This window comes from Oncorhynchus mykiss, chromosome 23 (assembly GCF_057628025.1).
Source record: "Oncorhynchus mykiss isolate SJ-2025 chromosome 23, ASM5762802v1, whole genome shotgun sequence".
Classification (NCBI taxonomy): domain Eukaryota; kingdom Metazoa; phylum Chordata; class Actinopteri; order Salmoniformes; family Salmonidae; genus Oncorhynchus; species Oncorhynchus mykiss.
Window position 1 is genome coordinate 51882501 of NC_143044.1, and position 22212 is coordinate 51904712.

The 22212-nt window shown below is 42.2% G+C and overlaps 1 protein-coding gene across 22 annotated transcripts in view; it reads right to left on the reverse strand.

Annotated features, from left to right (window-relative positions):
* Positions 1–589: 589 nt before the first annotated feature.
* LOC110531925 (adhesion G protein-coupled receptor B3) overlaps positions 590–22212 on the reverse strand; it is a 351790-nt gene continuing 330167 nt past the window's right edge. For 17 of the 22 annotated variants that reach the window (XM_090217639.1, XM_090217638.1, XM_090217634.1 and 14 more), the window contains 5 exons: positions 18194–18233; positions 10769–11565; positions 7243–7278; positions 6188–6292; positions 590–1936 (listed from right to left, as the gene is read on the reverse strand). In XM_090217639.1, the coding sequence (XP_090073765.1) occupies positions 1748–1936; positions 6188–6292; positions 7243–7278; positions 10769–11565; positions 18194–18233 (1167 nt within the window). In that variant the 3' untranslated portion in view covers positions 590–1747. The remainder of the gene's footprint in view (positions 1937–6187; positions 6293–7242; positions 7279–10768; positions 11566–18193; positions 18234–22212) is intronic. The other 5 variants (XM_090217636.1, XM_090217633.1, XM_090217635.1 and 2 more) reach the window with 1 other exon arrangement.

Consider the following 22212-nt stretch of genomic DNA (forward strand, 5'->3'; position numbering starts at 1 on the left):
TTGTATGTAAATGATTTCACAAATAGTTTTTCAAAATAAGATACATGCATTTGTTTTAAGACATGTTGTGCCATAAGTCAATCATGCCACCTGTCAATGATTTGTCAGATCTGTCTACATTTGTAAGATATCCAGACACAATGCACCCCGACTACCTCTGGAATTGGTCAGGAAGATCTGATCACAATAAGATCACAATGAGTTTATAATGTCTACACCTCTCAAAAGATTTGGGCACAATCAGAATGTGGAAAAGATCAGAACAAAGGACACATGGGGCGGCAGGGTAGCCTAGTGGTTAGAGCGTTGGACTAGTAACTGGAAGGTTGTAAGTTCAAACCCCTGAGCTGACAAGGTACAAATCTGTACAAAACCTGAACAGGCAGAACGACACACTGGCCGTCATTGAAAATAAGAATTTGTTCTTAACTGACTTGCCTAGTTAAATAAAAATGTTAGCACAAGGTAGCACAGGGCTTTTGAGGAGAACCTGTTGGTTTAAAGAGCAATACATCTGACAAAGGCATGACCACCAGATAGACTTGACAAAGGCATGACCACCAGATAGACTTGACACGTTCTCTGAAGCAGTACGAACATATTTCCTCTTTTATTTACATTCCTTGTTCAAATGTTAACATTTTATAACGCTATATATAACGCTTGATCAAGTTGGCATTTTTTTCTCATTAAAATAAATTGGCACAAGTAAAACATATGTAGACAAAAGTTTATTTACACCATACAACATTTTTCATTTTTAAATATTTTATACAGGGCTGCAGATGAGAGAGTTTTAGCCGAGATTCTTCAAGCAAGATTCTGCAGTATTAAAGTTTGTGAAATATATTATTCATATAAAAGTGAGCATTACCTTTATTGCATTTAAAGCAATGAAGAATGTAGCTTTGACAAACATTCATTTTTATATGACAGAAAATCCTCTTTGCCTGCCACTCTCCGCTCATATATATTTTATATTATAAAGTAAAAAGTATAGTAATGGCCAAACAGACTTGTTATAAACTTTTTAAAAACCTGCATAAATATATACATTGTGCTTCCAGGGTCCAGTTTTGTGAAATATAAAACTGGATCCAACGAAGCTGGGATTGACATTGTATTATGTCTTCATTTAGCTTTTGAGGTTTATTCATCTAGAAAGATTTTCACCTTTTTGAAACCAATTCTTCTTTACCATGGGTACTCTGAAACACATGATGGTAAATATTGTACACCCACCTGGCTGGCCCGCTGCACTAAGTACACTAGTGAGAATACAAAAAGTAACACTGATGATTTTTGTTGTATTTTTTGTTGTATTTCTTCCTCCTGTCCTCTGTGTTTTCCTCTTAAATGGTATTGGCACATCATGTCCTTGTCATCCCTCCTTTAGAATCCAGATATGTACTAGGCCAAGGCTGTTAGGACAGTCTGTCCATTTTTTTCAGTGCAAAATACATCCTTTCCCCTTTCCTCCATGTCCTGGTTATCATTTTTTCTCCTGGTTTTCCTCTTCCTGGTTTTTAACTTCCTGGAAGTCTCCTTTCTGGAGTGCATCCAAAATGTCACCCTATTCCCTATATAGTGCACTACCTTTGACCAGAGCCCTATGAGTCCTGTTCAAAAGAGCCCTTTGGGTACTGGTGAAAAAGAGGCCTATAGGACCTGGTCATAAGTAGTGCACTTCATTGGGAATAGGGTGCCATTTTGGACTCATTTCCTGGTTTGTTTAGATCAGATCAGATCAGACCTCTGTCTGGAAGTCTCCCTCCTGGACGTCTAAGGGGAGATTGACACACTTCTCCCACTCTGCTGCGGTCATCTCCAGAGAGTCCTTGGGGTCAGGGTCTAGTACATTCATACTGGCGTAGTTCTGGTACTCACAGGCTGGGTTGTAGCTCTCCCAGGGGTTCTTGTTGGCCATGGCCTTGTCCTTGGGAGGACAGGGACAGGGACAGGTTAGCAGCAGATATGGACAGGGACATAGCAGGACACAGCAGATAGCATGCCTTACAGTCACTAAACATGGTTCACTATAAATTGTTACTATATGTTATACCACATATACTTTATATGTAATATATAGGATAGGGTCAGGGATATATACATACAGGGATATGTGAGGGTTATTACTTAGAAGGGAGCATGCCTCACTGTCACTGGTTACAGTTCTTCTTCTTAAACATTGGGTAACATTGGTTAAATACATTTGAATTTCATCACTTTAAAACATTTATAAACATTAATATGAACATTATAATGGATTATCCATTAAAGTTATTATAAAGTGTAGCAAAACAATGGATTATGGCAGAGACTTTGAATCATGCCGTACTGCCTCTATGCATTGATCACCTCAACTAATGTTCTGGTAGAGCATATTAATGGTGTAATGGTTCTATGAGAAGTGTAAGTAACAAAGGGTAATGATAAGTATCTCAAATGTGAATAATATGGTTAGATTATACCATGGAAGAAATCAAATGAATAGTGAGTTCCCTTCCAGCTGGATAACGGTGAAGAGGGACTAGAGGACGAGCTTCCACTGTGTCTGACTGTGTTCTGTTCCCATAATCTGGATGTACTCTCACTGACACTCACAAAGAGACTAGCAGGGAGTCAAATAGGACAGCGAGCTATCGGAGCTGTTACTATGCAGTCAGGGAACACACAATGGTCACTAATGTTGTCTGTAGCTGTGGAGCCAGCCAGCTATTCAGCAAGCCTAGCCAGCACTGCAGTACATTTAATCAGCCAGCCCAGCCAGCACTGCAGTACATTTAATCAGCCAGCCCAGCCAGCACTGCAGTACATTTAATCAGCCAGCCCAGTCAGCACTGCAGTACATTTAATCAGCCAGCCTAGCCAGCACTGCAGTACATTTAATCAGCCAGTCCAGCCAGCACTGCAGTACATTGAATCAGCCAGTCCAGCCAGCACTGCAGTACATTTAATCAGCCAGCCTAGCCAGCACTGCAGTACATTTAATCAGCCAGCCTAGCCAGCACTGCAGTACATTTAATCAGCCAGCCTAGCCAGCACTGCAGTACATTTAATCAGCCATCCTAGCCAGCACTGCAGTACATTTAATCAGCCAGCCTAGCCAGCACTGCAGTACATTTAATCAGCCAGCCTAGCCAGCACTGCAGTACATTTAATCAGCCAGCCCAGCCAGCACTGCAGTACATTTAATCAGCCAGCCCAGCCAGCACTGCAGTACATTTAATCAGCCAGCCCAGCCAGCACTGCAGTACATGTATTCAGCTAGTCCAGCCCAGCCAGCACTGCAGTACATTTAATCAGCCAGCCCAGCCAGCACTGCAGTACATTTAATCAGCCAGCCCAGCCAGCACTGCAGTACATTTAATCAGCCAGCCCAGCCAGCACTGCCGTACATTTAATCAGCCAGCCCAGCCAGCACTGCAGTACATTTAATCAGCCAGCCTAGCCAGCACTGCAGTACATTTAATCAGCCAGCCTAGCCAGCACTGCAGTACATTTAATCAGCCAGCCCAGCCAGCACTGCAGTACATTTAATCAGCCAGCCCAGCCAGCACTGCAGTACATTTAATCAGCCAGCCCAGCCAGCACTGCAGTACATGTATTCAGCTAGTCCAGCCCAGCCAGCACTGCAGTACATTTAATCAGCCAGCCCAGCCAGCACTGCAGTACATTTAATCAGCCAGCCCAGCCAGCACTGCAGTACATTTAATCAGCCAGCCCAGCCAGCACTGCCGTACATTTAATCAGCCAGCCCAGCCAGCACTGCAGTATATTTAATCAGCCAGCCTAGCCAGCACTGCAGTACATTTATTCAGCCAGCCCAGCCAGCACTGCAGTACATTTAATCAGCCAGCCTAGCCAGCACTGCAGTACATTTAATCAGCCAGTCCAGCCAGCACTGCAGTACATTTAATCAGCCAGCCTAGCCAGCACTGCAGTACATTTAATCAGCCAGCCTAGCCAGCACTGCAGTACATTTAATCAGCCGGCCTAGCCAGCACTGCAGTACATTTAATCAGCCAGCCTAGCCAGCACTGCAGTACATTTAATCAGCCAGCCTAGCCAGCACTGCAGTACATTTAATCAGCCCGCCCAGCCAGCACTGCAGTACATTTAATCAGCCAGCCCAGCCAGCACTGCAGTACATTTAATCAGCCAGCCCAGCCAGCACTGCAGTACATTTAATCAGCCAGCCTAGCCAGCACTGCAGTACATTTAATCAGCCAGCCTAGCCAGCACTGCAGTACATTTAATCAGCCAGCCTAGCCAGCACTGCAGTACATTTAATCAGCCCGCCCAGCCAGCACTGCAGTACATTTAATCAGCCAGCCCAGCCAGCACTGCAGTACATTTAATCAGCCAGCCCAGCCAGCACTGCAGTACATTTAATCAGCCAGCCTAGCCAGCACTGCAGTACATTTAATCAGCCAGCCCAGCCAGCACTGCAGTACATTTATTCAGCCAGCCCAGCCAGCACTGCAGTACATTTAATCAGCCAGCCTAGCCAGCACTGCAGTACATTTAATCAGCCAGCCCAGCCAACACTGCAGTACATTTATTCAGCCAGCCCAGCCAGCACTGCAGTACATTTAATCAGCCAGCCTAGCCAGCACTGCAGTACATTTATTCAGCCAGCCCAGCCAGCACTGCAGTACATTTAATCCATAAGAAAAAAATAGAAAAACAAAGGGATGTAGTTTTTTATATAAATGTCCTTGTGGTGGTTACTAAGCAACAAGCAGAGAATTACACTGTGCAGTGGGGCTGATTGAAATGTGAGAGAAGAGAGAGAAGATTACATGACATGGCAGGCCGAGGGGCTAACTGCCTGCCTGCCTACTTGCATGCCGCAGAGCTGACACTATTCTCACACAACAATAGGCCTGAGTGTGTTTTGGTCAACAGGCCAATTTCCCAGGATACAGTGCAGAAAGCAATGCAGAAAGCATTCACTCAGTAGTCATCAAGCCTGAATGACCATGACTGGTCTCTTGAATGATACACATCTGGATTTGAATGGATGAACACTAATTCAGATGGACTACCACGACAGACAACCACCTCACAGTGGCTCTTTTCAATACATCTATGGTACATAGTCTTAACCTTGCCCCCCCCCCCCCCAATTTGCTGGGTGGTGGTAAAGAGAGCCAAGCAGGATCCTTTTCTCGATTCCTTGCATCCTTGTCCGAGTGGAGGGACCTTGGACCTTCTCCTTCAATATGGTTGAGAAGTAGGAGAGGAGTGAATCTGCAGACTGCCAAAATTAGTTAATGCCTACCTTCTCTCAGACAGGATCTCTCAACTAAAGACTAGTCCCCCCCTCCCCCCTCACCAGTAGCAGCTGGCAGGCCTGCTAGGTATAGGGCCATGTCACTGAACCCCCTCACCAGTAGCAGCTGGTAGGCCTGTTAGGTATAGGGCCATGTCACTGAACCCCATCACCAGTAGCAGCTGGCAGGCCTGCTAGGTATAGGGCCATGTCACTGAACCCACTCACCAGTTGCAGCTGGCAGGCCTGTTAGGTATAGGGCCATGTCACTGAACCCCATCACCAGTAGCAGCTGGCAGGCCTGCTAGGTATAGGGCCATGTCACTGAACCCCCTCACCAGTAGCAGCTGGCAGGCCTGTTAGGTATAGGACCATGTCACTGAACCCCCTCACCAGTAGCAGCTGGCAGGCCTGCTAGGTATAGGGCCATGTCACTGAACCCCCTCACCAGTAGCAGCTGGCAGGCCTGCTAGGTATAGGGCCATGTCACTGAACCCCATCACCAGTAGCATTTGGCAGGCCTGTTAGGTATAGGGCCATGTCACTGAACCCCATCACCAGTAGCAGCTGGCAGGCCTGCTAGGTATAGGGCCATGTCACTGAACCCCATCACCAGTAGCATTTGGCAGGCCTGTTAGGTATAGGGCCATGTCACTGGATCTGTTCATTTGCTCAATGACTCACTACGTGTGTTGCTGAGCGGATGGACATCTAAAAAAGACTATCTATCCTGACATGATCTTGTTTCGTACTCTAATTGGTCGACAACCACCAGCTTCAACCAATCACCCCACCTGGATCTTCTCCAGCTCTGTAATTGGTCTACAACAGACGACCGCTGACCAATCATCTCCCTCCTTCACCATTTCCTGTTACTGCTGATTTCCTGTTCCTGGTATTATTACTCACCATGCTGCCCATATTTGGTATGTCTTGAAATCGATCCAGGGTTTGAAATTTCTGATTCAGTTCTTGGAACAGCTCCATGTGTCTTTTCCTGGTGTGCATGACTTTCTGCAATGGCAAGGGGTTCGTTTTTGGTTTGGAAATCAAAGCCAATAATAGGATGGAGATTATAATGCAATGTTTTATCCTCTCCAACCAGTACACCTTTCTGAATAGCATTTAATCTGCCACTGGTATTACAGTAAGCCTGAGACATATTAAAGGGGCCAATGTCTTTTAAGGATTTTTTTGCATATAATGTAAGCCAGTTGAGTAATTACATATAATTTATGGCCAATTTTATTATCAAATCTACCTTTTGCATTTATGCAGAATAGTCAGATTACAAAAAATGGATGGAGAAATGGAATAAACCCACAGAAGGGGTGTGAGACATTTGTGTCTTGGGCTGTCAGACAATGTCATATTTTCCATAGAAGAAGTGCAGAAGTCAGGTGTGAAATGTGCATGTGACCTCAGAAAGCGTAACAGGTTTCAAATCAACTCATAGCCAATGGATGTATGTAGGAGATGGAGGGGAACAACATGAGCAGGGAAGATTTGCTGGCGGCCCTGTACGGGTTTAGATTGACAGCGTTGCTTTTACCTTAACTACGCCACACATAAATACATCTGTTTTCTGTCAAAACCATGTTACTCCAATAAGCTTAAGTGCTACACAAGGTAGTAGTAAAATTAAAGGGTAGGGTAAACAAGAATGCTCAGTGTAACAACAGTAGTAAATTAAAGGGTAGGGTAAACAAGAATGCTCAGTGTAACAACAGTAGTAAATTAAAGGGTAGGGTAAACAAGAATGCTCAGTGTAACAACAGTAGTAAATTAAAGGGTAGGGTAAACAAGAATGCTCAGTGTAACAACAGTAGTAAATTAAAGGGTAGGGTAAACAAGAATGCTCAGTGTAACAACAGTAGTAAATTAAAGAGTAGGGCGAACACAAATGCTCAGTGTAACAACAAAAGCCTGAAGCATGCACTTTGCCAACCAGTAAATTGACTTACTTCAAAGTCCAGATCTTGGTAGCGCGATTTTCTTCTCTGAAGACAAAACAAACATATTGCGGATAATTAGACAGTCTGTTAACATGAGGGGTCATTAACTTCTGAATACTATAGAAATTATAATTATATTAATGAACACTAAATAACATTCTAACCATGACAAAATAAGCCCATTTTATTTTACGGCAACAACGTGACGATCTTCTCACTTGAACACAGCTACACATTCATTCTGTATTTACCTCTGCCACAATTTCTCAGTGGAACATAACAACAAACAAAACCTTAATTTACTTAAATCAACACTTCAACAGCCTTCTCCACTCCAGCCTACCTCTAAGGTTATCCAACACTTCAACAGTATTCTCCACTCCAGGTAACCTCTAAGGTTAAACCAACACTTCAACAGCCTTCTCCACTCCAGCCTACCTCTAAGGTTAAACCAACACTTCAACAGCCTTCTCCACTCCAGCCTACCTCTAAGGTTAAACCAACACTTCAACAGTATTCTCCACTCCAGGTAACCTCTAAGGTTATCCAACACTTCAACAGCCTTCTCCACTCCAGCCTACCTCTAAGGTTATCCAACACTTCAACAGTCTTCTCCACTCCAGCCTACCTCTAAGGTTAAACCAACACTTCAACAGTCTTCTCCACTCCAGCCTACCTCTAAGGTCAAACCAACACTTCAACAGTATTCTCCACTCCAGCCTACCTCTAAGGTTAAATCAACACTTCAACAGTCTTCTCCACTCCAGTCTACCTCTAAGGTTATCCAACACTTCAACAGCCTTCTCCACTCCAGCCTACCTCTAAGGTTAAACCAACACTTCAACAGTATTCTCCACTCCAGGTAACCTCTAAGGTTATCCAACACTTCAACAGCCTTCTCCACTCCAGCCTACCTCTAAGGTTATCCAACAATTCAACAGCCTTCTCCACTCCAGCCTACCTCTAAGGTCAAACCAACACTTCAACAGTATTCTCCACTCCAGCCTACCTCTAAGGTTAAATCAACACTTCAACAGTCTTCTCCACTCCAGTCTACCTCTAAGGTTATCCAACACTTCAACAGCCTTCTCCACTCCAGCCTACCTCTAAGGTCAAACCAACACTTCAACAGTATTCTCCACTCCAGCCTACCTCTAAGGTTAAATCAACACTTCAACAGCCTTCTCCACTCCAGCCTACCTCCAAGGTTAAATCAACACTTCAACAGTCTTCTCCACTCCAGGTAACCTCTAAGGTTAAATCAACACTTCAACAGTCTTCTCCACTCCAGGTAACCTCTAAGGTTATCCAACACTTCAACAGTCTTCTCCACTCCAGGTAACCTCTAAGGTTATCCAACACTTCAACAGTCTTCTCCACTCCAGGTAACCTCTAAGGTTATCCAACACTTCAACAGTCTTCTCCACTCCAGGTAACCTCTAAGGTTATCCAACACTTCAACAGTCTTCTCCACTCCAGCCTACCTCTAAGGTTAAATCAACACTTCAACAGTCTTCTCCACTCCAGCCTACCTCTAAGGTTAAATCAACACTTCAACAGCCTTCTCCACTCCAGCCTACCTCTAAGGTTAAATCAACACTTCAACAGTCTTCTCCACTCCAGCCTACCTCTAAGGTTAAATCAACACTTCAACAGTCTTCTCCACTCCAGGTAACCTCTAAGGTTAAATCAACACTTCAACAGTCTTCTCCACTCCAGCCTACCTCTAAGGTTAAATCAACACTTCAACAGTCTTCTCCACTCCAGGTAACCTCTAAGGTTAAATCAACACTTCAACAGTCTTCTCCACTCCAGGTAACCTCTAAGGTTAAATCAACACTTCAACAGCCTTCTCCACTCCAGCCTACCTCTAAGGTTAAATCAACACTTCAACAGTCTTCTCCACTCCAGCCTACCTCTAAGGTTAAACCAACACTTCAACAGCCTTCTCCACTCCAGCCTACCTTTAAGGTTAAATCAACACTTCAACAGCCTTCTCCACTCCAGCCTACCTCTAAGGTTAAATCAACACTTCAACAGCCTTCTCCACTCCAGTCTACCTCTAAGGTTAAATCAACACTTCAACAGCCTTCTCCACTCCAGCCTACCTCTAAGGTTAAATCAACACTTCAACAGCCTTCTCCACTCCAGCCTACCTCTAAGATTAAATCAACACTTCAACAGCCTTCTCCACTCCAGGTAACCTCTAAGGTTATCCAACACTTCAACAGTCTTCTCCACTCCAGGTAACCTCTAAGGTTATCCAACACTTCAACAGTCTTCTCCACTCCAGGTAACCTCTAAGGTTATCCAACACTTCAACAGTCTTCTCCACTCCAGGTAACCTCTAAGGTTATCCAACACTTCAACAGTATTCTCCACTCCAGCCTACCTCTAAGGTTAAATCAACACTTCAACAGTCTTCTCCACTCCAGCCTACCTCTAAGGTTAAATCAACACTTCAACAGCCTTCTCCACTCCAGCCTACCTCTAAGGTTAAATCAACACTTCAACAGTCTTCTCCACTCCAGCCTACCTCTAAGGTTAAATCAACACTTCAACAGTCTTCTCCACTCCAGGTAACCTCTAAGGTTAAATCAACACTTCAACAGTCTTCTCCACTCCAGCCTACCGCTAAGGTTAAATCAACACTTCAACAGCCTTCTCCACTCCAGCCTACCTCTAAGGTTAAATCAACACTTCAACAGCCTTCTCCACTCCAGGTAACCTCTAAGGTTATCCAACACTTCAACAGTCTTCTCCACTCCAGGTAACCTCTAAGGTTATCCAACACTTCAACATTCTTCTCCACTCCAGGTAACCTCTAAGGTTATCCAACACTTCAACAGTCTTCTCCACTCCAGCCTACCTCTAAGGTTAAACCAACACTTCAACAGCCTTCTCCACTCCAGGTAACCTCTAAGGTTATCCAACACTTCAACAGTCTTCTCCACTCCAGGTAACCTCTAAGGTTATCCAACACTTCAACATTCTTCTCCACTCCAGGTAACCTCTAAGGTTATCCAACACTTCAACAGTCTTCTCCACTCCAGGTAACCTCTAAGGTTATCCAACACTTCAACAGCCTTCTCCACTCCAGCCTACCTCTAAGGTTATCCAACACTTCAACAGTCTTCTCCACTCCAGCCTACCTCTAAGGTTATCCAACACTTCAACAGTCTTCTCCACTCCAGGTAACCTCTAAGGTTAAATCAACACTTCAACAGTCTTCTCCACTCCAGCCTACCTCTAAGGTTAAATCAACACTTCAACAGCCTTCTCCACTCCAGCCTACCTCCAAGGTTAAATCAACACTTCAACAGTCTTCTCCACTCCAGCCTACCTCTAAGGTTAAATCAACACTTCAACAGCCTTCTCCACTCCAGCCTACCTCTAAGGTTAAATCAACACTTCAACAGCCTTCTCCACTCCAGCCTACCTCCAAGGTTAAATTAACATTTCAACAGTATTCTCCACTCCAGCCTACCTCTATGGTCAAATCAACACTTCAACAGTCTTCTCTTCTCCAGCCTACCTCTAAGGAGCTCATGGATATGGTGGATCCCGTCTCGCTCCTCGACAGCCCTCCAGTCTCTTCCATCTCAGCCAGGAAGTTCTTGACAGCGGTTCGGGGTTCAAAGGGCAGGTTCTGCTGCATGTGTTCCTGTCCTCCTCCTGACCCATACTGCTGCTGTAGGTTCTGATCCATGTTCACCCCCATGTTCATGTGCTCCATGACCCCAATCCCGCCCATCCCCGTCGGGCTCATGCTGAAGTCCGGTGCCATCTTGTAGTGTTGCATCATCCTATCATGGGGCAGCGTATCTCCCATGCCCAGGCCCATGTTCATCTTGGTGGAGCTATCATCCTTCAGGAGAGTGGGAAGTGTGTTACAGTTCCCAGATCCTGCTGACGCCGCCGAAGCTCGTGGCATCACAATGTAGTCTGTCTCCATCATCTGGCCTTGGGGTGAATGTCCGCTCATACCACCCATACCGCCCATGTTGCCCATGTCGTGGCCACTGCCCATCCCGCCATGCCCGTGCCCGCCCATATCCTGGTCGGACTGACGGAGAGCATCATCGGTGCACAGGTAGACGGTGCGGCGCATGTCAGACACGCTGTCGCCCAGGCAGCCCTCACCCATGTCCCCCATGGGGCCCATGTGCATGCCGGGCTGCTGGATCATCACCTTGGAGATGATGTTGCCGGGTAAGGTGGAGTAGTTGAGCCCCTCGGGACCCTTCTCATCCTCCTCGTCATTCAGAGAGATACGGGATAGGGTGCCGGTGATGGTCGCCGCGCGGCAAGAGCCCATGTCTTTGTGGAGAGCTGTGGAGAGGAGAGAAAGGGGAGTTAGTGGGGAATGAATACACCATACTGACAGACAAGGTGGTTAGTGGAATGAATGCACCATACTGACAGACAGGGGAGTTAGTGGAATGAATGCACCATACTGACAGACAGGGGAGTTAGTGGGGAATGAATGCACCATACTGACAGACAGGGCAGTTAGTGGGGAATGAATGGACCATACTGACAGACAGGGGAGTTAGTGGAATGAATGCACCATACTGACAGACAAGGTGGTTAGTGGAATGAATGCACCATACTGACAGACAGGGGAGTTAGTGGAATGAATGCACCATACTGACAGACAGGGGAGTTAGTGGGGAATGAATGCACCATACTGACAGACAGGGCAGTTAGTGGGGAATGAATGGACCATACTGACAGACAGGGGAGTTAGTGGAATGAATGCCCCATACTGACAGACAGGGGAGTTAGTGGGGAATGAATGGACCATACTGACAGACAGGGGAGTTAGTGGAATGAATGCCCCATACTGACAGACAGGGTGGTTAGTGGAATGAATGCACCGTACTGACAGACAGGGGAGTTAGTGGAATGAATGGACCATACTGACAGACAAGGTGGTTAGTGGAATGAATGGACCATACTGACAGACAGGGGAGTTGGTGGAATTAATGGACCATACTGACAGACAGGGGAGTTAGTGGGGAATGAATGCCCCATACTGACAGACAGGGGAGTTAGTGGAATGAATGGACCATACTGACAGACAGGGGAGTTGGTGGGGAATGAATGCACCATACTGACAGACAGGGGAGTTAGTGGAATGAATGCACCATACTGAGAACTAATGTCAGTCTGTTCTGTATGATCTGTTTATTTCATATTGTATGCTTATTTTAAATCATTCCGATTTCAGACCATTGTTGCATTTCCTTTTGACGAATATATGTAAAAACAAAGAATTTAAATAATGATGCCAGGACACTTCGCACAAATTGAAACAATGAACCGGATGTGCCCATTTTCCAGTGTAATGACTCTTTCCTCATACAGCTGGGAAGAAATAGACAAAACTTGACTACCGATCTCTTCAAATAGGACGCAGGGACAGGGACACTTCAAAAGAGCCACTATAGAGGATTAGATGTTCCTGATATAACTAAGTACAGAGCCGACAAGCCTCTGAGGAGGACTTTCCTCAAATTCGCCCTGAAATCCCGGATACCTAAGACACCGTTTTATCTTATTACGGTTTGGTTCACCTTGGAAAACCCCCAAAACCCCAGACACATAACCAGGAGAGGCTAGCTTTTTGTTCAAAAGCTTCCTTGTCAGAAGTCAGAAATACCCTCTGTTTGGGGACAGAACATCCTGTACTGCTGTTCTCTGTGCATCTCTCCACCGCTGCAGAGCTGATGTCTGCGTCCCAAATGGTAGCATATTCACTACATAATGCACTACTTTTGATGAGAGCTGGTCCCTATTGGTCCTGGTCAAAAGTAGTGCACTAGGAAGGGAATAGGGTGCCATTTGGGATGTATTTGCGGCCATTTTAATCTTGGCCTTCTGAATCCTCCACAGGGGAATTGCCTGTTGGAAAACCAACAGGCTGCAAGGAGAACACAAGGTCAGCAGTGTGTGTGTGTGTGTGTGTGTGTGTGTATGTGTGTGTGTGTGTGTGTGTGTGTGTGTGTGTGTGTGTGTGTGTATGTGTGTGTGTGTGTGTGTGTGTGTGTGTGTGTGTGTGTGTGTGTGTCCAGCCCAGAGCAGAGCAGCACGGCCAGAAACAGAAAACATAACACTTTGTTTTCAGCCTGAATGCAGGGAGCAGGGAGATAAACTATGGTGCAGAGAGAGAGAGGAAGGAGGGGTAGAGGGTAGAGGGTAAGGGGTAGAGGTAGGGGGTAGGGGGTAGGGGTAGAGGGTAGGGGGTAGGGTAGAGGGTAGGGGTAGAGGGTAGGGGGTAGGGGTAGGGGGTGGGGGTAGGGGGTAGGGGTAGGGGTAGAGGGTGATGGAGGTGGAGGTGGTATGACTCCATGGCCAGAGGGATGGTCAGGCAGGCGAGGGATTATTCCTGGTATATATTCTTGGCACAGTTATTATTGTTTCCTGGTATGTATTCCTGGTGTTATTCCAGATAGATAACAGAATTTGGATTAGACTTTTTATTCATTACTTTTATACACTAGAACCGCTAAAGCAGTCATTTTGACTGCTCATGATTTATACATTTTTATATTACTCTGCCATGTTTTAAGTCTTTAAGTCTTAATATCAACAACAGAACTAGAGTTATAACCAGTTTTAAGAAGGCATTTCATTTTTTGGAAAGGTTTTCCCCTGTTGCCCCTTCTTCTCCCAACAGTAGGGCCTGCTCCTCTCCTTCTCCCAACAGTAGGGCCTGCTCCACTCCTTCTCCCAACAGTAGGGCTTGCTCCACTCCTTCTACCAACAGTAGGGCCTGCTCCCCTCCTTCTCCCAACAGTAGGGCCTGTTGCCCCTCCTTCTCCCAACAGTAGGGCCTGCTCCACTCCTTCTCCCAACAGTAGGGCCTGTTGCCCCTACTTCTCCCAACAGTAGGGCCTGCTCCACTCCTTCTCCCAACAGTAGGGCCTGCTCCCCTCCTTCTCCCAACAGTAGGGCCTGTTGCCCCTCCTTCTCCAAACAGTAGGGCCTGCTCCACTCCTTCTCCCAACAGTAGGGCCTGCTCCACTCCTTCTCCCAACAGTAGGGCCTGCTCCACTCCTTCTCCCAACAGTAGAGCCTGCTCCACTCCTTCTCCCAACAGTAGGGCCTGCTCCACTCCACTGCCCAGCTGATAATCACTCCACATTTGCCTGAAAACTGAACCTAAACTATACCAAAACTAATTTCACACATATAACAACAAATTAAATAAATTAAGTAAAGAATGGGGGAGTTGATGAGTGAGGGGAAGCGAACAATGAATAATTATGTAATCACCAATTGTGAATGAAGAACAGGGCGGGCCATTCTATTGTAATGATTTATTCTAATTATAGGCCTAATCTGAAAATGGTATGTTCCCTCTATCAGTTCACCAAATTTAAGCAGTCTTATCAGTCTACTCTGGACTACTTGGAGTAGGCTACACAGGGAGAGCATGCGTAATTATACACTACCGTTCAAAAGTTTGGGGTCACTTAGAAATGTCCTTGTTTTTGAAAGAAAAGCTATTTTTTTGAGGACAAGTACATTAGTGTCTAGTTTGAGAAACAGACGCCTCACAAGTCCTCAACTGGCAGCCTCATTAAATAGTACAAGAATAGACAAACGAGTTTCAGAAGAAAATGATTTGTTTCTGGCCATTTTGAGCCTGTAATCGAACCCACAAATGCTGATGCTCCAGATACTCAACTCGTCTAAAAAAGGCCAGTTTTATTGCTTCTTTAATCAACACAACAGTTTTCAGCTGTGCTGACATACACACAAAAGGGTTTTCTAATAATCAATTGGCCTTTTAAAATGATAAACTTGGATTAGCTAACACAACGTGCCATTGGAACACAGGAGTGATGGTTGCTGATAAAGGGCCTCTGTATGCCTATGTAGATATTCTATTAAAAATCTGCCATTTCCAGCTACAATAGTCATTTACAACATTAACAATGTCTACACTGTATTTCTGATCAATATGATGTTATTTAAAAAAATGTTTAGCTTTTCTTTCAAAAACAAACATTTCTAAGTGACCCCAAACTTTTGAACGGTAGTGTAAATGCTGAAAGGCTTTCGATATCTGGGAAAATATCCACATCGGGCAGCAGGCTCAATTGTCGGAGAATGTGGTGATGAAGCTTGTGGAACCTTTGGGGCGGCAGGTAGGCTAGTGGTTAGAGCAGTGGGCCAGTAACCAAAAAGTTGCTACATCAAATCCTCGAGCTGACATGGTAAAAACCTGTCGTTCTGCTCCTGAACAAGGCAGTTAATCCACTGTTCCTAGGCTGTAGTTGTAAATAAGATATTTTTCTTAACTGACTTGCCTAGTCAATTACATGTTTAAAAAATAAACCCTAAGTTGGCAAGGGGAGCAATGTCACCATGGAAAATGTCTTCACTTCACTGTCATTGGTGAACAACAAGCTCGAAAAGAAAACAAGTCTGGCCGGCACTATGAACAAAGTGAGTCAGGAGCTCCCTCCCTCTGTGCAAAAATAAGGCACTGGCACAGCCGTGGTGTTGTGGTACAACGGTGTGGAAGAATGACAAGACGAATGGACACAATAAAGAGAAAACCAGAGACTATTACCAACTACAACCAAACAAAGGCATGTCAAAGTGAGTCAAGCAAGTGAAAGGTACTCAAAGTGTGGTTATTGTCAGGACAATGAATAACAGATAAATTAAATCCAACTGATGTGAAAAGTACTCAAAGTGTGTTTATTGTCAGGACAAGGAATAACAGCTAAATTAAATCCAACTGATGCCGTTGCGTGAAGATGTACACAAGAACGAGCTGACAATAATTTGATTATTTTTTAAAACTTCTATTCATTATAATGCCTTTACTGCTTTTGTGCCGAGTTTCACAATTTATCAAGGCCTTATGATGATGTTGAGGCTACTGTTGTTTTCATCAAGGCCTTTTGATGATGTTGAGGCTACTGTTGTTTTCATCAAGGCCTTATGATGATGTCGAGGCTACTGATGTTTTCATCAAGGCCTTATGATGATGTCGAGGCTACTGTTGTTTTCATCAAGGCCTTATGATGATGTTGAGGCTACTGATGTTTTCATCAAGGCCTTATGATGATGTCAAGGCTACTGATGTTTTCATCAAGGCCTTATAATGATGTTGAGGCTACTGATGTTTTTTCATCAAGATCTTATGATGATGTTGAGGCTACTGTTGTTTTCATCAAGGCCTTATGATGATGAGGCTGTTATCATGTTCAAATGCATATGCATTCTGTTTCACAGTTGTTACAAAGGTACTCCACAAATAAAATGGATTGAACAATTAAATATATATATTTTTACATTTAGCCTACATTTAGCCTAGTAACTTCAACTAATGAAAACGCCATTGTGTTATTTCAAATAGAATACACAAATTGTATTCTACTGTTACCCAAATGTTTATTTTTTTACACTGTTGGGAATGTTGCAGTCAGGCCTCCTGAGTGGCACAGTGGTCTAAGGCACAACATTGCAGTGCTAGCTGTGCCACCAGAGATTCTGAGTTCGAGTCCAGGCTCTGTCACAGCTGACTGTCAGTTAGCCTTAATTCTCTCACAGCATCCAGCCTGTTTGACACAAAGCTATTTTCCACATTTTAGACCACTTTTTTTCTCAGGCCTCCATCGATTTAGTCACCCAAATCTTCACCATCCTACAAGGGTAAAAACTCCAATCTTCACCATCCTACAAGGGTAAAAACTCAAATCTTCACCATCCTACAAGGGTAAAAACTCAAATCTTCACCATCCTACAAGGGTAAAAACTCAAATCTTCACCATCCTACAAGGGTAAAAACTCAAATCTTCACCATCCTACAAGGGTAAAAACTCAAATCTTCACCATCCTACAAGGGTAAAAACTCAAATCTTCACCATCCTACAAGGGTAAAAACTCAAATCTTCACCATCCTACAAGGGTAAAAACTCAAATCTTCACCATCCTACAAGGGTAAAAACTCAAATCTTCACCATCCTACAAGGGTAAAAACTCCAATCTTCACCATCCTACAAGGGTAAAAACTCAAATCTTCACCATCCTACAAGGGTAAAAACTCAAATCTTCACCATCCTACAAGGGTAAAAACTCAAATCTTCACCATCCTACAAGGGTAAAAACTCAAATCTTCACCATCCTACAAGGGTAAAAACTCAAATCTTCACCATCCTACAAGGGTAAAAACTCAAATCTTCACCATCCTACAAGGGTAAAAACTCCAATCAATTTGGAACGGATTATGATAGAGACATGAGGTTAGAACCATTGGTTTTCTTAGAGGAGTATTTACACAATGAACATTTACCTATTGGTCAAAATATGTGTTTGTGATTGGACACCTTACACACTCTTAAAAACACAATACTTTAAACGTGAGTCATCAACAAAACCAGTGAAAGCAGGGCTACAGTGCAATGCTTTCCCATCGGCCATTTTGTTAATGAACAACAAGTACAAAGGGATGTTTAAAATGATAAGCGCTGTCATTATTATTCAAATTTACAACTCTCCCACTCTATCTTACCCTTCCCTTTGATATCAAACAATGCGTTTCATCCCACACAGAAAGCTAGCCGGCTTTCTGACACCTAACAAATTCTCTTTTTTTCACTGAAGCCTCCCCTTATCACTCCTCGCCTGCGTCCCAAATGGCACCCCTATTCCCTTTATAGTGTGACCTGTGACCAGGGCCCATGGGTAAAGTAGTGAACTATATAGGGAATAGGGTTCCATTTGGGATGCAAGCCTGTTCTCACATCAAATGGGTCTGTTTTGATAATTAAGCCAGAAGGCGTCCAGTGTGGATAGGGGGCTGTTACACAACCTGGGAAGTTATTTGATGTTGCTTTTACCCCCGTTGTGTCTAACCTCTTTTTAGGGCTTTAATTTCAATAGGCAATGTGGTCAGGAGCTCATTCACTGAACGTGACACCTGTCTGTTTGTTACCTGATCGACAGGCGATGTCAACGTCTTTCTCAAAGTCCGTCTGTTGGGAGAGAAAAGACAACAGTGGTGAAAATACAGTCAGACATAGATGTAGACATAGATATAGACATAGATATAGACATAGATGTAGACAGATGTAGACATAGATGTAGACATAGATGTAGACATAGATGTAGACATAGATGTAGACAGATGTAGACATAGATGTAGACATAGATGTAGACATAGATGTAGACATAGATGTAGACATAGATGTAGACATAGATGTAGACATAGATGTAGACAGATGTAGACATAGATGTAGACATAGATGTAGACATAGATATAGACATAGATGTAGACATAGATGTAGACATAGATGTAGACAGAGATGTAGACATAGATGTAGACATAGATGTAGAAATAGATATAGACATAGATGTAGACATAGATGTAGACATAGATGTAGACATAGATGTAGACATAGATGTAGACATAGATGTAGAAATAGATGTAGACAGATGTAGACATAGATGTAGACATAGATGTAGACATAGATGTAGACAGATGTAGACATAGATGTAGACATTGATGTAGACATAGATGTAGACATAGATATAGACATAGATGTAGACATAGATGTAGACATAGATGTAGACAGATGTAGACATAGATGTAGACATAGATGTAGACATAGATATAGACATAGATGTAGACATAGATGTAGACATAGATGTAGACATAGATGTAGACATAGATGTAGACATAGATGTAGACATAGACATAGATGTAGACATAGATGTAGACATAGATGTAGACATAGATGTAGACATAGATGTAGACGTAGACATAGATGTAGACATAGATGTAGACATAGATGTAGACATAGATGTAGACATAGATGTAGACATAAATGTAGACGTAGACATAGATGTAGACATAGACATAGATGTAGACATAGACATAGATGTAGACATAGACATAGATGTAGACATAGATGTAGACATAGATGTAGACATAGATGTAGACGTAGACATAGATGTAGACATAGATGTAGAAAGATGTAGACATAGATGTAGACATAGATGTCAGCATTGACACAACACAATATGTCACATATTGTGACACTGCCACAAGTGTGAGGTAATAGCACAAACTCTTGTATTTTCCTTTTCATGCTGTTACATTATATTATGTATTAGTTATGAATCTGTTATGTTATGAATCTGTTATGTTATGTATATGTTATGTTATGTATCTGTTATGTTATGCATATGTTATGTTATGTATCTGTTATATTATATATCTGTTATGTATATGTTATGTTATGTATCTGTTATGTTATGTATATGTTATGTTATGTATCTGTTATGTTATGCATCTGTTATATACCTGTTATGTTATGTATCTGTTATGTATCTGTTATATTATATACCTGTTATGTTATGTATCTGTTATGTATCTGTTATATTATATATCTGTTATGTATATGTTATGTTATGTATCTGTTATGTTATATATCTGTTATATACCTGTTATGTTATGTATATGTTATGTTATATATCTGTTATGTTATGTATCTGTTATGTTATGTATCTGTTATGTATCTGTTATGTATCTGTTATGTTATGTATCTGTTATGTATCTGTTATGTATCTGTTATGTATCTGTTATGTATCTGTTATGTTATGTATCTGTTATGTATCTGTTATGTATCTGTTATGTTATGTATCTGTTATATTATGTATCTGTTATGTATCTGTTATATTATATATCTGTTATGTATCTGTTATGTTATGTATCTGTTATGTATCTGTTATGTATCTGTTATGTATCTGTTATGTTATATATCTGTTATATTATGTATCTGTTATGTATCTGTTTTGTATCTGTTATGTATATGTTATGTTATGTATCTGTTATATTATGTATCTGTTATGTATCTGTTTTGTATCTGTTATGTATATGTTATGTTATGTATCTGTTATGTATCTGTTATGTATCTGTTATGTTATATATCTGTTATGTATCTGTTATGTATCTGTTATGTTATATATCTGTTATATTATGTATCTGTTATGTATCTGTTTTGTATCTGTTATGTATATGTTATGTTATGTATCTGTTATATTATGTATCTGTTATGTATCTGTTTTGTATCTGTTATGTATATGTTATGTTATGTATCTGTTATGTATCTGTTATGTATCTGTTATGTTATGTATCTGTTATGTATCTGTTATGTATCTGTTATGTTATATATCTGTTATATTATGTATCTGTTATGTATCTGTTTTGTATCTGTTATGTATATGTTATGTTATGTATCTGTTATATTATGTATCTGTTTTGTATCTGTTATGTATATGTTATGTTATGAATCTGTTATATTATGTATCTGTTATGTATCTGTTATGTATATGTTATGTTATGAATCTGTTATATTATGTATCTGTTATGTTATATATCTGTTATGTTATATATCTGTTATGTATCTGTTATGTATCTGTTATATTATATATCTGTTATGTATATGTTATGTATCTGTTATGTATCTGTTATGTTATATATCTGTTATGTTATGTATCTGTTATGTATCTGTTATGTTATGAATCTGTTATGTTATGTATCGGTTATATTATGTATCTGTTATATTATATATCTGTTATGTATCTGTTATGTTATGTATATGTTATGTTATGCATCTGCCAGTTCTTTTTGCCTTATTTGCACATTTTGCTGGACTATCCCTTTAATAGGGCTTGTCCCTTTAAGAAAAAAGTAGCAGTTTGGGGAAATGTTTGGCGTGTAACTGGCTGAGGTTCTATTTGTGTGGAAAACTTTTTAAGCACAGGAGGCTGCTGAGTGGAGGCCAGCTTATAATAATAGCTGGAATGGATTAAATGGAATGGCATCAAACACAAGGAATCCATGTGTTGGATACCAATCCATAAATTCCGTTCCATCCATTACTAATAGCCCATCCTCAATTAAGGACCCACCTGTGCTTTTAAGCAACCTAGATCTATCCATTCCAGGGAATTATTTTAGTTTGTTATTGTTGATTTTTACTCCTATTTGTAAGATGAGCAGAGCTGTTGTGAGGAAATCTACCCAGGGTCGGATTTCCCTCTCCCTCAACCATCCGGTGAGATCTATCCTGCTGATTGGATTTTTATTTGAATGACTTGGATTTTTGCATTTTGAAGGGGGATTTCTTATTTTGACTTTTTCATTGACTTTCAGACTATTTTTCATTGGGATTCTATTTGGGATTTAGACTTCCTGAACTTGATTTTGTGTCTATTTGAATTGGTTTTGTGAAATGATACACATACTATGACCATATGCTTATGTTGCTCACTGTGTTCATTTAGTCTGTCTTGCCTTGGTCACCCTCATAGAAACACAGCATTTCTTTTAACCTTAATATTGTAGCATGGTTTGAGATCCGAGATGATTGTTACACTATGACATCATAAAAGAAACCTAGAACAACTCCAGCCACATGCAGTGTTGAGATGAATGAAGTCAATAGAACAATCCCAATAACAAGCTCTTTTGACTCAGATTTAACATGTCATCTTTATATAGGAGGAGTTTCATTGCATCTATTTCCTTTCCCTGTTTGGGTCAGTTACTGTCAACTTAATGGTCCTATTCTCCCTGCTCCGTTCCCAACTATATAGCAACACGCCTGCATATAACAGGGAATTTGTAACACTAAAACAGCGATTGGGAACGAATCACTGTTTGTTCTCTGGAAATGATTCTATTGAACCGGGGGCACTCCGACAGCCAACACACCATTCTACAACAGTGGAAATTAATTCAATCTGTGTAGGAGGATATTAGAATACAACGTTGGGTAGATCAGACGATAGTTATGATGAGCGAAGGTCGTTGGCAGTTGGCGTTCTGCTGGATCAAGAGATTTGGTGTGGCGTTACAAAGGTCATTCAAACAACTGGTGCTTTATTACTGTGTGTGTGCGTGTGTGCGTGTGTGCGTGTGTGCGTGCGTGCGTGCATACGTGCGTG